This window comes from Achroia grisella, unplaced genomic scaffold, assembly GCF_030625045.1.
Source record: "Achroia grisella isolate CSIRO2021 unplaced genomic scaffold, CSIRO_AGI_Agris_v1 utg537, whole genome shotgun sequence".
Classification (NCBI taxonomy): Eukaryota; Metazoa; Arthropoda; class Insecta; order Lepidoptera; family Pyralidae; genus Achroia; species Achroia grisella.
This window is the reverse complement of record NW_026712923.1, coordinates 470,430-485,747: the sequence shown is the minus strand read 5'-3', so window position 1 is coordinate 485,747 and position 15,318 is coordinate 470,430. Positions and strand designations below refer to the sequence as shown.

General features: G+C 32.8%; 1 protein-coding gene across 1 annotated transcript in view; it reads right to left on the bottom strand.

Moving 5' to 3' along the window:
* LOC131847468 (ubiquitin carboxyl-terminal hydrolase 8) overlaps positions 1–14,801 on the bottom strand; it is a 51,142-nt gene extending 36,341 nt beyond the window's left edge. Inside the window, exons 1-10 of the mRNA XM_059197057.1 lie at positions 14,554–14,801; positions 11,458–11,688; positions 10,513–10,649; positions 8,778–8,940; positions 7,304–7,460; positions 5,707–5,848; positions 3,926–4,035; positions 2,425–2,541; positions 992–1,117; positions 416–533 (exon numbers count right to left, since the gene is read on the bottom strand). Coding sequence (XP_059053040.1) covers positions 416–533; positions 992–1,117; positions 2,425–2,541; positions 3,926–4,035; positions 5,707–5,848; positions 7,304–7,460; positions 8,778–8,940; positions 10,513–10,649; positions 11,458–11,688; positions 14,554–14,651 — 1,399 coding nt within the window. The 5' untranslated portion in view covers positions 14,652–14,801. The remainder of the gene's footprint in view (positions 1–415; positions 534–991; positions 1,118–2,424; positions 2,542–3,925; positions 4,036–5,706; positions 5,849–7,303; positions 7,461–8,777; positions 8,941–10,512; positions 10,650–11,457; positions 11,689–14,553) is intronic.
* Between the last annotated feature and the right edge of the window lie 517 nt (positions 14,802–15,318).

Below are 15,318 nucleotides of genomic sequence, written 5' to 3'. Positions count from 1 at the left end.
CCACTTAAAGATCATTGCATTTGTACCCTGTTATTACAGCAGTATAATTAGTATAACCTAAGTATTATTCTTCAACCAAAAAGAACTTGCATTGTTTTGGTAACCGAAAAATTTCGCTACCTGTTCGTAACGCTTCCAGTAGCAATAATAATGTTTGCGGACCAAACATTTGTGGTATTAAACATGCTAATGGTATCTGTACATAATATACACAGACAACATCCATACAATACAAACAAATATCAATACAAACAAATTTAATCGTGAATACAAACGTTTGTACCATATAAGGAATCAAACCTACGACAATCAGAAGTTAGGCAGCGTTGTTATTAAACTACCGATGCCGTCATTGAATCGGAATGAGTTTCTAGTAAAACGGCAAGTATTTGTGTAAATAATGGATATTTTATACCTTCAGTATCGTTGTCTTGAGCCGCACTGGCGATGGAGTCAGCGAGCTTGGCTGCGTCTTCACGCTCCCGTCGCTGATACTCTTCGAGCTGCTCGCGTAAACTCTGGTTCTCTTGTTCCTACAATAATAAATTAAATGTCAACATCCCTTATTTGTTATCTGTCTTTATCATTTAGATAAGTTAACACTTCGTGTTCGTGTTTTGTGTGCTGTCCGTATTTCTTCCCGCAGTCCTTACCTCACAAGGTGGTCCTTCCCCTACTACTCCGAACAAACTCTAATCCTTAAACCCACTTCATGAACTAGCGTTCCATAGAGTCCACCTAACCAATACTTCTCATTTCTACACATGCTAAAAAAATCTGCTCTTAGTTTATGGACTGGTTTAACAAATATAAGCAAGTTTGTTTTAAACCATGACGGTGGCAAACAAGCATACGGCCTATCTGATGGTAAATGCACCTGAAACACTAGGGGTGTCACGTGAGCGTTGCCGACCCATAAGAAACCTTAATATACCCCTCTTGGAAAATCCCATGCTGTAGTCTCGTGAGAGGTAATAGAAGAGTAACTCACCATATCATACTGCCTGTTCTCGAGCTGCATCAGCTGCGATATGATCTCCTGTTCTCGCAGCTTGAACATAGCTCGCACTTCATCCTGCTCCTCGCTTTCACGCTGTACCCGCACCTTCTCCCAATCCTTAAAAATTAAATACAAAATTATTAAAGTAAAAGATCTGACGGCCACGGTGGTTTAGCGGTTTAGCACACCACCTTACTTCTGATGGTCGCGGTTTCGAGTCTTCGCACGACACAAACATTTGTTTTCATGAGTACGATTGTTTGTATCTGGGGTTTTCTATATATAATATGTATGTATTTACCAAAAAATATATCTATGTATTTGTATCAGTTATTTAGTACCCATAACACAAGCTTTAAATAACTTAACTACGGACTAGATGGCGCTGTGTGCATTGTCCTGAGATTATTATTATTAAAACAGATAAAAAATAATGTTTATTTATTCTTTATATATATTGTATCATGATGTTGAACATAGTTAATGTTTTATGTAAAATACATGAAATCGCAGATAAGAGCTAGGTGTCCGTCATACTCGTCAGCGGGTGCTGCTTGTGGGGACTGGTCTGTTCGGGTTACAAACACTGATTAGACTATTTGCTTTTGCAATAGCATATGCTGGTGGTCACTCTATTCTCCCAAACGTGAATTTAAAAATGAATCTGTATTATTTTGAACATATACAACATTTATTTGAAAAGAATACGAGCTGAGTTTCTTATCAGTTTTTCTTAGGTCGAAAACACTCCTCCGCACTGACGGACTGACATATCATAAGAGTCTGTAATAGACCTACATGAATAAAGATATTTTGAATTGAATTGAATATATATGTTACATTAACGAACATGCATAATATAGTATTAGATACACTATTGTACTGGCTAGACCCAATAATAGTTGCGTAAATAAATAAATAAATGAATTTATTGACGCTGGGTATACGTCATCCAAATTAATAAGACATTTTTTTTTATTCAAATTTTCTAATTCAAAATATCTTTATCATGAGGGTCTATTACAGTCTCTTATGTTATGTCAAATCTACCGTCAGTTCGAAATTATGTGATGATAAGAACTGTCAAGAGACTCAGCTCGTATTCTTTTCAAATAAATGTTGTACATGTTTACAGTAATATATAAATATATGAATGTGGATGGATGTAAAGGGAGGGGACGCCCTAAGAAAAGATGGATGGATCGTGTGAAAGATGATATGAATAAAAGAATAGTATGTTCAGATATGACGACCGATAGAGAGCAGTGGAAGAGAATGACATACTGCGGCGACCCCAAATATTGGGATAAAGGCAAGGCAATGATGATGTTTACAATAATACAAATTCATTTAAATTCAAATTTGGTAGAATAGAGTGACCATGTGTGGAATAATCTTCAAATTCTAGTCTTCAATTGGCTCACCTGTTCAGCTTCTATCCGCTGCATCTCAAGGGTCAGTGAAGTGTCTGCGAGACGCTCCTGTTGCTCCAATATGGACTGCATCCGAGCTCGCTCCTCATATATCTGAACTGCTACAGCCTGCAACCAAATCAAATAAACCTTTTAAATTGCTATCAGACTTATATTTATTCAGGTCCATACAATACACTATGATATTATTATTTTTTTTATCTGCAAATCAGCAACGACTTACTACGATAGCGACTTTTCTCAGCTCTAAAATAAACTCGATTTAAGAAAAATAGTTCTACTATGACGGCCTCGGTGGTCTACCGGTTTAGCACACCGCTTTACTTCCTATGGTCGCGGGTTCGATTCCTGGCACGGTGCAAACATTTGTATTCAGTATGATTGTTTGTATCAGTCTGGCTGTGTGTAATATGTTTGTATTTATAAAAAAAAATATCTATTAAAAATATCAGTTGTCTAGTACCCATAACAGAAGCTCTGCTGACCGTGGGAGTAGATGGTGCTGTGTTAATGTGCTGGTGGTGATTTGCGATACAAATTTGTCTAATCATAAACTTTCATTTTAAGATATTAGTTTTAAAGCTAAAAAATTCTATAAAAGCTAAGATTTTTTAAAATTTATTTATATATACTAGTGTTACCATTACTGTCGTTACAGCATAAAAATACATTTTTGACGTTCCCGTACATATAGTAACTTTTACAGAATTAATGTACATACCTACATTTTTTTTTTCTTTCAAACAGCTACATATTTTAAATAGGTGTTTGTTTTATGGTATACTAGCTACTCGCCCCGACTTCGCAGGGGTGTACATGTATTATATATATAAACCTTCCTCTAGAACTACTACTACTACAATCTATCTATTAAAAAAACCGCTTCAAAATCCGTTGCGTAATTTTAAAGATTTAAGCATACATATGGACGGACAGACAGCGAAAGCGATTTTATTTTATAATATATATTGATGACACTATAAAAAGGACATTTGGTTTATAAAAAACAGTTAGTCTTTATTTTAGTTAAAAATTAAAAATCTATTCTGATACGAAAACCATATATTTTTGAATACCTATTGTTAGAATATATTAATCTCTATCTTTAAAGTAACTTACTCTGTACAACTTTTGTGTTCTCTGTTATTTTTATTATCTATGATTCTTTCACCTTGACCCACTTCCGGTTTTTGTTAAGACAATAAAAGATGTCGTCTTTTTGTTAAAATAAATGATTAAATAAGTACATAAGTACCTAATCATTTCATAATTATCAACTCCTATACTTTATTAATTAAGTGTTAGTGTGTTTTAAATAAACAACCACATATTATTTCTCAATAACGTATAAAAATGTGTAATTAATATTAATTCCCATTAGAGCCATTGATAATGTCAAATTTGTCTCCCATATTAAAAACAGATTATAGAATTAGAGATTAGAGCATATGTTTAAAAATATAGTACAGGAGTACATTCATGAAAATGTTACCTTACTAGCCCGGTCGATCATTGGTTCACCTGGCTTGGCTTGGATCTGTTTGGGTTTGGATGGCGGCGTCACTGGAACTAGATCAGACCAGTTCGGGTAGTCAATTTCACCTGTGAACAAATTTTTAATACAGTATATTATTTATGTGATGTGTGGTGTGACAAGAATGGATAAGATAAAGAATGAATACATTAGAAGAAGTACGAAACTGGCGCCGGTGTCGGAGAGGTTGAAGAGTCGTCTATCATGGTATGGATATGTAATGCGTAGGAATGAGGATATTTTAAGAAAGGTGTTACATATGAATGTGGATGGTTATAAGGGCAGAGGAAGGCCGAAAAAGAGATGGATGGACTGTGTGATAGATGATAAGGTAAGAAAGGAAGTAAATAACGCGATGACTGCGAACAGGGATGAATGGAAGCGAAAAACATATTACGACGACCACAAATAAATGGGATAAGGAAGAAGTAGATGATGATGATTTTTATGTGATACAGTTGAAACAATCTTTATTCAAATAAACTTATCAATCACTCAATCTATCAATAAATCACTTTATTTTGCTAAATATACAGGACTGGTAAATGGCAACGGTAACTTTTGAAGTCATATTTTGACTCTACCACTCATTCGAAACGCAGACTCATCACAAGTAGAAACAAAATGAAACCTGAGTGTTGCTGTTTTAAATAAATATTCAGAATTTTGTGTCAATATTAACTACCAAATAGCAAATTTGACATAAGTAACTCTTAATTAATATTATAAACGTAAAAGTTTGTGAGTATGGAGTTTTGTTATTTTTTTTTTGCAAAAACTACTGAACGGATTTTGATGAAACTTTACAGTAATATACCTTATGAATCAGAATAACGCATAGGCTATATTTTTTATTGAAATTTGTGCACGCAAGTGAAACCGCGGGCACAACTAGTATAATAATCGCTAAAAAATTCAGACAGCGCCAACTAGTCTCGTGGAAAGCAGAGCTTGTGTTATGGGTACTAGATAATTAATATTCTAATATAATATATAGATAATAATAATAATGTGCTGTGTGTGTGTGTGTGTGTGAGTGCTGTGTGTCGCGAATTTTCGTTAAACAATCTAGTGACGGTAGATGAAGAAAAAACTGCTGTCACCTATCTACATTGACATCGCTGTTACTTAAGTCAGCTCGTGACCACGGCTTTTGCAACCTAGTCGAAACGTCGAGAGAGGTAAATACCTTTATTTGCCATAAAATTATTCGTGTTAAGACCCGGTTAATAATTTAAATGTATATTAAACACGAAAGTTTAATATTAAATAATAATAATAATAATAATAACTTTATTGTGCAATAAAACAAATACAAAAGGGACTTAACTAAGGTTATATATCTATATTAATTCATATATATACAATAGTTCTTAAAACTATTTAATATCAAGTCCAGTGCAGTAGTGTCTAAACTAGGCCTAGCCTGTATCTCAGACACCACCTAACCCACCTAAAGATAACATGCTATAGATATATATAGATACATGTTATCTTTACTTTCTCTATCCACCCAAAGGTAGTCTGGAAGAGATTTCTTCGCGATAAGCGATAAATTAGTTATTTTTTATATTTGGTGCAATAAAAAATATAAATAAATAATTACAATTTTTTCTATACATGAGTGATACAAACAATCATACTCTGGAACACAACTGTTCGTACCGTGCAAGGAATCGAACCCCCGACTGGTAAACCACCGAGGCCGTCATATCTACAAACAGTTATTGTTAACTTACTAAGCATATCATCAAGGAACTCCTCCTGCCTGGGCGGCACTGCTTGTGGGTTGGTAGTGAACGCCGGGTATTTGAGCAGCCAATCCTCATAGCCACCTTTGAGAGCCACTGGCGGTCGAGCATAGTGGACTTTCACATCCCACTGAAAATCAAAATAAAAAAATATATATACTAGTAGGTGCGCCCGCGACTTCGTCCGCATAAAATGACGATACTTCCATATAACCTTTCATATTCCGTTTCAACCCCTTGCAACCCTTTTTCACATTAAAAAGTAGCCAATGTCCTTTGTCAGGGTCTAGACTATCTGTGTACCAAATTTCATTGAAATCGGCTCAGTGGTTTAGGCGTGAAAGCGAGACAGACAGACAGAGCTACTTTCGCATTTATAATATTAGTAAGAATTGATGTTAGCATACGACCCATCTGATGGTGAATGGTTACCGTAGCCTATGGACGCCTGAGACACCAGGGGTGTAATGCGCATTACCGACCCTTTAGAAACCTGAATATACCTTTGAAAAACCCCATGCTATAGTCTCGTGAGAAAACCTCAGCAGGTAGTTCATTCCACAATCTAAGTGTACGCGGGAGGAAGCTCCTCTGAAACCGCACTGTCCGAGACCACTTAGGTTCTAGCGTGTGGGGATGAATCCTGTCACCGATGGTGAGCAGTGCGATGGAAAATAATAATAATAATAATAATAATATTTATTCATGATACACATTTACATTTTAATTTACTGTAGTTCTACACTAGGCTCGCAGGCCTGTATTGTAGAGACTGGAGTGACTTATTATTGTGTTCATTTTACATGTTTACCCTTTGTGTTAATAGCTATGGGACTTGTGTGTAAAATGTAGGGAATAAATTTGTGGATGTATAATCGAAAAGGTGAGCATTGGTGTGAATGAGAGAGTGTATGTATGAATATATGTGTGTGTGTGTGTGTGTGTGTGTGTTCAATTTGCAGAACTGTGTGTTAGCCGTAAGGTGGAAGTATTTGTTCTGTTTCGTCATAATTTAGTTTCATCAGCCAGCATTTTGTAGTTTTAAAATAAAATAAATATCCTTATATATTGTTTTAAATTTGACGCGGTAATTATTTCATCATCATCTGAGGTCTGAGATAGGCCGGAAGACGTCCACTGCTGGACAAACGCCTCCCCCAAAGATCTCCACGACGTTCGATCCTGCGCTTCTCGCATCCATTGTTTATATATACCATTAGGAAAAATCACCACTGATTTCACCACGGACCCAATAAAAAAAAATGTAGGGTCCACACCCTACATTTTTTTTTATTGGGTCCCCGATATTTCGGGGATTACGGGTAAACTGAAGAGCAGCGGGTAAATGGTAAATATTTTTTATGGGCAGACAGATTCACAGTGGCAAACATTTTCTGGAAAACTGCACGGTAGAGGACCGCAGATCATCCAGATGATCGGGATGATATTTTAGTTTCTGGGGGGTAGTGCGATGATGAAATTCAGGACGGTAGAGAAAAAAAATATAATATAAAAAAAATTGACTTTTATAAGCTACTAAAATGAATAAATGATTTTTGAATTGAATTGAGTAGCCAAAGCTTACCTTGAGCAATATAGTCTTGAGGAGATGTAAGGTTTTCCCTGGTATGACTTCAGTGCTGTTCCAATCCAGGATCACGATCAACTTCATGGTGGCGCGTTCAGCCCACACCTCCTTGGAAGCAGACGGAAGGTTCTGCTCCAAAACATGCGCTGATTGACTGAAAAATATTTCAAATTTATTAATAACTAGCTATTCCCGCGACTTCGCACAAACAAAAGATTTTTTTCTAAAATAACAGTAGCCTGAGTAAGTCCTTATTACATAAGCTACCTGCCAAGAAAAGTCCCGTCAAAATCGGTCCAGCCATTTCAGAGATTAACCAGAACAAACAGACACAGATAAAATTTTTAAAATAATGTTATTCTGGTGTATGTTCCGTATTTATACTTATATGCATGTAATAAAAAACGGTTATTTCAATATTACAAACAGACACTCCAATTTTATTTATATGTATAGATGTATAGATACCCTGAAAAGACCCTGGAAAATAGCGCATATAGACAATAAACACATACTGGACGGTAGGGAAAAAAAATTAAATTAGAATGTAAAAATTTGACGTTCATAAGCGGCTAAAATGTCCTACATGAATAAAAGATTTTTTAATTTGAGTTTGAATAGCGCCTTTAGGGTTTCAAACTAAGCACAATTTATGTTATGGGACAACGTACAACGGACAAGTATTTATATCAATACTTAAATACAATTGTTTTTTCTAAATACATCCACAATAATAAAAAATAATGATTTTGTGTCTGGGCTACGTTTAGTATTCATATATCTAGGGTTAACCTTTACGAAAAATGATATCCGATCCCGATAAGGGTTGCCCACCTCAAAAAAAATATTTTTGGATATTACTTGTCTTGTGTGCTTAAATTAAGTTTATTTGAATAAATGATTTTCTATTCTATTCTATTCTTGCTGAGTCAGCTGCAGATCAGCAACAACTTTCGACGATAGAGACTTGTCAGCTCTAAAATAAACTCGATTTAAGAAGAATAGTTCTACTAGGACGGCCTCGGTGGACTAGCGGTTTAGCACACCACCTTACTTCCGATGGTCGCGGGTTCGATTCCTCGCACGGCAACACTATTGTATTCATGAGTATGATTATTTGTATCAGTTTGGGTGTTGCCTATGTATATTATCTATTTGCAAAACAAATCTATGTATCAGTTCTCTAGTACCCATAACACAAGGTTTAGTTAGCTTACCTTGGGTCTAGATGGCGCTGTGTGAATTGTCCTGAGATTATTATTATATTATTATAAGTTACTGAAATTGTCACGATGTGCTAACTGACCTGAAATCATTCTCATCTTACCATCCAAATATCCTGAAACTAGGTGAAAGATATATAGCTAATTGAAATATAGTGACCTTGACAAAGGATAGAGATCCTTCCACGCCAACTACAAACATCTCACCCCATAGATAGACAGACAACTTAAAAAAAAACATATCTCACCCTGGTGATATACATTCTTCCGGTACACTGATACACATGTTGTAATCAATATGGGATTCAATGTACGCACTGCCAGGTCTCACGTCTAGTATCATCACTTTGTGTTTACCACTCTTCAGTATCGCATACAGCTGCTCACTCTTGATCGTGACCTCATCAGGACCTGGAGGAATGGGATTGTTAGCAGTGATTACAACACCAGAGAGTTATAATCTTAATCTTAATAATAATATTATAAACGGGAAAGTTTGTTTTTTTTTTTTTTTCGGACTACTCTAATGCTGTTGGCCGTAGCTGGCCTTTACAGCTTCACCGGATGTTATGGGGCGAGTGCAGATGGCACTCCAAACCCGCGGAAGGACTTATGGAGCGGCTGAAGGCCAACTCCTGCCCGACGGATACGACTTTAGTCTGAGGGCACCACTAGGGGTTCGAACCTCGGCTCAGGCCGTCGTAATTTCGATCCCCGTTTGAATTGGACGGGGGATCGATCAGAGGGGGGGAAAGTTTGTAAGTAAACAGTTGGTAGGTAGATAAATTCAAAATAGATCCATTATGGACCCTGTTGGGTACAGGAAGCGAGAGAGAAGAGAAGAGAAAAGAGAGGAGAATGGTTTCATTGTTATATAATTATAATATATATATATATATAAAAAGATAATAATTACATCATCTAATTCACGTAATCTTAATAATATTATAAACGCGAAAGTTTGATGTTAGTTACTCTTTCACGCAAAAACTAATTAATTTTTTATTTATAAAAACTTAATGCACAAATACAAAAAAAAAAGTTGCCTATGGCTGACTTAACACCATAAGGCATTTCCTTCCAGTCGACCATAGGGCAGACAGAGATTAGTGGGTGCATTTAAGTGAATAACTTGAAATAAATAATAAAAGGAAGTAGGTACAATTATAATTAAATTCATAAATTGAAATATATATATCCAAATACATACATACTTACTAATGAACGGATTTTGATGAAACATTACAGTAATATAGCTTATACATCGGAATAACATATAGACTATAAATTTCATGCGGTTGAAACCGCGAGCACAGCTAGTATATGTATAAACTAGCTTGTGCCCGTGGCTTCGCTCGTGTTAATTTATCCCCTTAGGGGTGGAATTTATCAAAATTCTTTCTAAGGGGATGCCTACGTCATAGTATTTCAAGATTTAAGCTTGCAAAGTCTCAGCCCGATCGGTTCAAAATTGACAAAGTTTCATACAAACTTTCATCCCCTATTTTATCCCCTTAAGGGTAGAATTAATCAAAATCCTCATAACATCTACCTGCATGCCAAACTTCAGTCCGATTCGTTCAGTGGTTTGGGCTGTGCGTTGATAGATCACTATGTCAGTCACCTTTGAGTTATATATATTTAGATGACAAAAAAAATAAGGATATAATATATATATATATAGTCCCAAGCTAAGCAGAGCTCGTCTAATGGGTACTGAACAACTGATATAAATACATAGATACATTTATTAGGTAAATATATATAGACATAGATGACACCCATATAGATAAAAATCATATTCAAACAAATATATCGTGCGAGGAATCGCACCCGCGACTGTCGGAACCAAGGTGGTGTGGACAGCACGTTACGATGGTCATGAGGCCACCATAAAGGCGAATACTATATAACACACCACATAGGAGAGTAATTATATATTACTCTCCTATGTGGTGTGTTAAACCTGAAGTTAATCCTGACCTGGTAATCCTGAAACTGGTGGTTCATTGATTGTGACTATCTCCATGTGTTTCTTTCTGTTCTCTTCTATATTTTGTTTGAATAACTCATTCTCCTTTATATCATTCAATCTTTTCGCTTTCTTCTCTTTGGCATATCTGAAAAAAAAACATATAACAGATTCATCTTTATTACTAATTTTCTTAACGACAATTTTATATACGACCTCAGGTGGTCTAGCAATTTAACACACCTTCCTTCAGACGGTCGCGGGGTTGATTCTTGCACGGTACAAACATTTTTATTGATGAATATGATTGTTTGTATTGGTCTGGTGTTTTCTATGCATATTATGCATAGGAAACAAAATATATATATATTAATAGTTATGCACGATGCACCTCTTTGTAAATTATTTATGTATTTTGTCTATTGATTTATATAGAAAAATATATATGACATTGTCAGTTCTTGTTCTGCTAATTATTATACTTTTGTATATTATTGTATATTAGTATTATTATATTATATTATTGCTTCCTAAAACCCGTGTTTGCATAATTATATATACCAGCCCCATATATATATATATATATATATACAGTCCTTCACAATAGTATTTGTACCAGTTGTCTAGTACCCAAAACGCAAGTTCTGATTAGCTTGGAAGTAGATGCACTGTGTGAAGTGTCCATAATTATTATGTCGTATTATATTAAATACTACATTTTCCCGCGACTTCATTCGCGTGGAATTTAACTTTCAGAGATTAGCCGGAACAAACAAATGTTATTTAGGTATACGTACCGTATTTATATTCATATGCATGTAGTAAAAAACGGTTAGTTCAATATTACAAACAGACACTCCAATTTTATTTATATGTATAGATGTACAGGCATACCGTGCGAAACCTGGACGAGTCACTAGTATATATACATAAATAAACTAAGATAAATTTATTACCTGTCGATCAAGCTACTCTTCAGCTTCTCAGCAGCATCAATAGCTTTGTTTGGATTCTTTGTACCGAGCAGACTGTTAAAATACGTTTTCTCCTTCAAATACTCTTTGTCCTTACTTATGTATGCGATAACTCGGAGGTACTTCATGTAGTAAACATATGAAGATTCCTCATCACCATTCACCCGGGCCTCCTCTGCAGTCTCAAATAGTTTCTGTGCTGTATTGCATAGACTACAAAAGAAGTAACAGGGTTAGTCAGAAATAAAAAAAAAATAGTCAGAAAAAGTAAGCTAAGGTGCTTACACACAGTAATATAAAACTTTCAATCATATTTACTGAGTAAAGCCTATTACTCACTAAATGATTAAGTGCTTGAATGACAAGCAACACCAGTTGTTCATGCACAGGATTTTCATTTAGTATTACACACCTATATAAGTAAGATACCTAAATAAATAAACTGGCTTTTTAAAAATAATGTAATTCAATTTAGTTTCTTGCTAGTTCTTCATTGAATCTATATATTAAAACAAAATAAGTAAACATTATAAATCAACTGGCTTTTAAAAAAAATTAAATTCAATTTAGTTTCTTGCTAGTTCTTCATTGAATCTATATATTAAAACAAAATAAGTAAACATTATAAATCAACTGGCTTTTAAAAAAAATTAAATTCAATTTAGTTTCTTGCTAGTTCTTCATTGAATCTATATAATTAAAAAAATAAGGAAACATTATAAATAAACTGGCTTTTTAAAAATAATGTAATTCAATTTAGTTTCTTGCTAGTTCTTCATTGAATCTATATATTAAAAAAAATAAGTGAACATTATAAATAATCTGGCATTTAAAAAAAATGAAATTGAATTGAGTTTCTTGCTAGTTCTTTATTGAATCTATAAATTAAAAAAAAATAAGTAAACATTATAACACAACTGGCTTTTAAAAAAAAATGAAATTCAATTTAGTTTCTTGCTAGTTCTTCATTGAATCTATATATTAAAAAAAATATGTGAACATTATAAATAAACTGGCTTTTTAAAAATAATGTAATTCCATTGAGTTTCTTACTAGTTCTTCATTGAATCTATATATTTTACTGGACAGTAAGGAAAAAATTATAATATAAAAAAATTCAATGTTCATAAGGGACTAAAATGTCATACATAAATAAATTATTTTTTAATTTGAATGTAATTTGTAATTTGTTAGGATTAGGCACTGTGTGAATTGTCCAGGTACCCCTGGACTGGACTGGACTGTAGTAGTAGTTAGTCCTATTATGAAGTGCAGGTCATAAAAACTATATCGACTGCTCTTGCATATGGCCTTTCTTATGAATATGACAGAGACCATTATTGCTTTGACTATGCAACTGTTACAACATATAAAATTAACCATTTTTGTGCTTGTCTATTAAAATTAAGTTATGTTTTATTTTATTACAAACACATTTGTAGATTTGTATATATGTTTTATAATAAAATTGAAATAGTATATAATGAATGGATTAGTTTTATTTTACATTGTATATTTAACAGTTTCCCGAAATATTAATAAGGGAAATCCAGAAAATTTAAATTACATAAATATTAACTTTAAAAAGAAAGAAAAAAAATCATGAATGAATAAAAATAAACTTTAATGTAATAAACCAAATATAATTAGATAATATATTTTTACAGATTATCAGTCTTCCTTTGTGAGGTAGACAGAATAAAGTCGCTACTTAAATATGACTGATAACTTATTTATATAATATACTAGCCGTTTCCGTGACTTAGTCCACCTGGAATTTAACTTTATTTTTCTAAAATAAAAGTAACTTATGTTATTCCTTATTACATTAGCTACCAGCCAAAAAAAGTCCCGTCAAAATCGGTCCAGCCATTTCAGAGATTAGCCGGAACAAACAGACAGACAGACGGAACAGAATTGTAAAAAATTTTATTTTGGTGTACCATATTTATATTCATATGCATGTAGTAAAAAATGGTTATTTCGATATTACAAACAAACACTCCAATTTTTTTATATGTATGTATAGATAAAATTTCACTATTATATTTTAATTAATTTATACTCAACTAGCAAACTGTCTGAATTTTATTTAAGTGCAATTACTGTTGAAATCCCCATTTTGTTTGTAAATAAAATCCTTTCTACAGGTCATAGAATTCATAAAATCAATCAAGTATTTTTCCCTACATTGTTTACTGAGCAACAATCTTAAACATTTCTTTTTTATAATATTAATTTAGTGTAATTATACTATTGAAATGAAATGAAACTAAATAAAATGTAATTTATTTGTTTGATGGTATGGTTATTTATGTTATATAGCTCTCACTTTTAGTCTTTACGGACATACAAATACATATTAGAATTAATCTATTACTATTCTTTATACAATTTAATTAAAGTTACATATAATAATAATAATAATTAATATATTTTAAATTTATAATTTAGCTTAGGCTCGTACATACCAAGATTACCAGCGAAAGTCAAGAGTAAAAATAATAATAATAATAATAATAAAATTACAATAATAATAAATGTATAATTTATTATTATTATAAAAGTAATAAAATTTATTTTTATAAAACTGTCATATATTAATTACGAATGTTAAAAGTTATGTCAAGTTTGTATTGTCAATATATTATGTTTTCTAATAATCATAGTTCAACATTGTTTATATAATCACTTATTGTATAGTAACATTTGTCAAGTAATAAATTAAATAATTGTATTTTAAATTGTGTCGATGGCAATTCCTTTATTTAATTTGTTGTATATCCGAATAGCCATTCAATAACATCTTCTTTTATATAGGTCCGTTAACATTATAGGCAATATCAGGTCATTTGGATATCTTCTACGATAATTATCGACATTATTACAATACTTTTCGAATAAATAAGTAAGTATGTATTATTTGTGTGACATGTATCAGATTTAACAAATTTGAATAAAGCATTCAAATACTGATACTCAAAGCCAAATTGTGCTACTTATATGTGGATTTGGTGACTTATATATAATTAAAGTCGTCATAAATTATATATACATAATAAACTGTGCTCCACTTACATCTTGGCTCTTTTCGTCTTAAGTTCAGGTACATTGTGCAATTTGTCCAAATCCTCAATGCATTTTCCAAGGCGAAGTTGTCTATGTGTATCCGTCATATTGGTAAATATTACGCCTTTTTATATTGACGGTGAAATTAAGAATACCGTAATAAGTTTCACAGACTACGTATCACTACATTTGTTTTGTTAAATATTAAACAATAGGAGTATAGCAAAATTCAGAAGAAACAAATAATTCAGCAAGCAAATTCTATTCAACGAAAAATGACATATTGAATGTTGCCCACTCAATGTAAGTTTTTCAAGCTAATCATATAAACAATCTCTAAGATCGGTCTTAATTTAAAAATCAAGGTATATCATACGTTTAATTATTCATTATTTAGCACGTGTAGTTTTAAAAAAAATAGAACATTTTGTAAAGATATGTACAAAACCATATTATACAACATAATTGCCTATAGGATTTAAATCTTTTTAAGAAATATTTGCTCTTTTTTTAATTTCCACAAATCTGAATAATTTGAAGCTAAATGCCCTTTTCCTATTCGTCTAATTCATTGCGCCATTTATTTATTCATGAAGAACCGTAAAGAGTAGTATTAAATTGGCAACACTATAAATATTTTTTTAATTCCAATAGTGATGAGATATGTGCATAAAAAACACTGGTTCACATTTCCTTAATTCATTATCATATTCCTATTTTTTTATTTATAAAAAAAAAACAATATTATGTGAACAAATAAAGTACATATTCTAG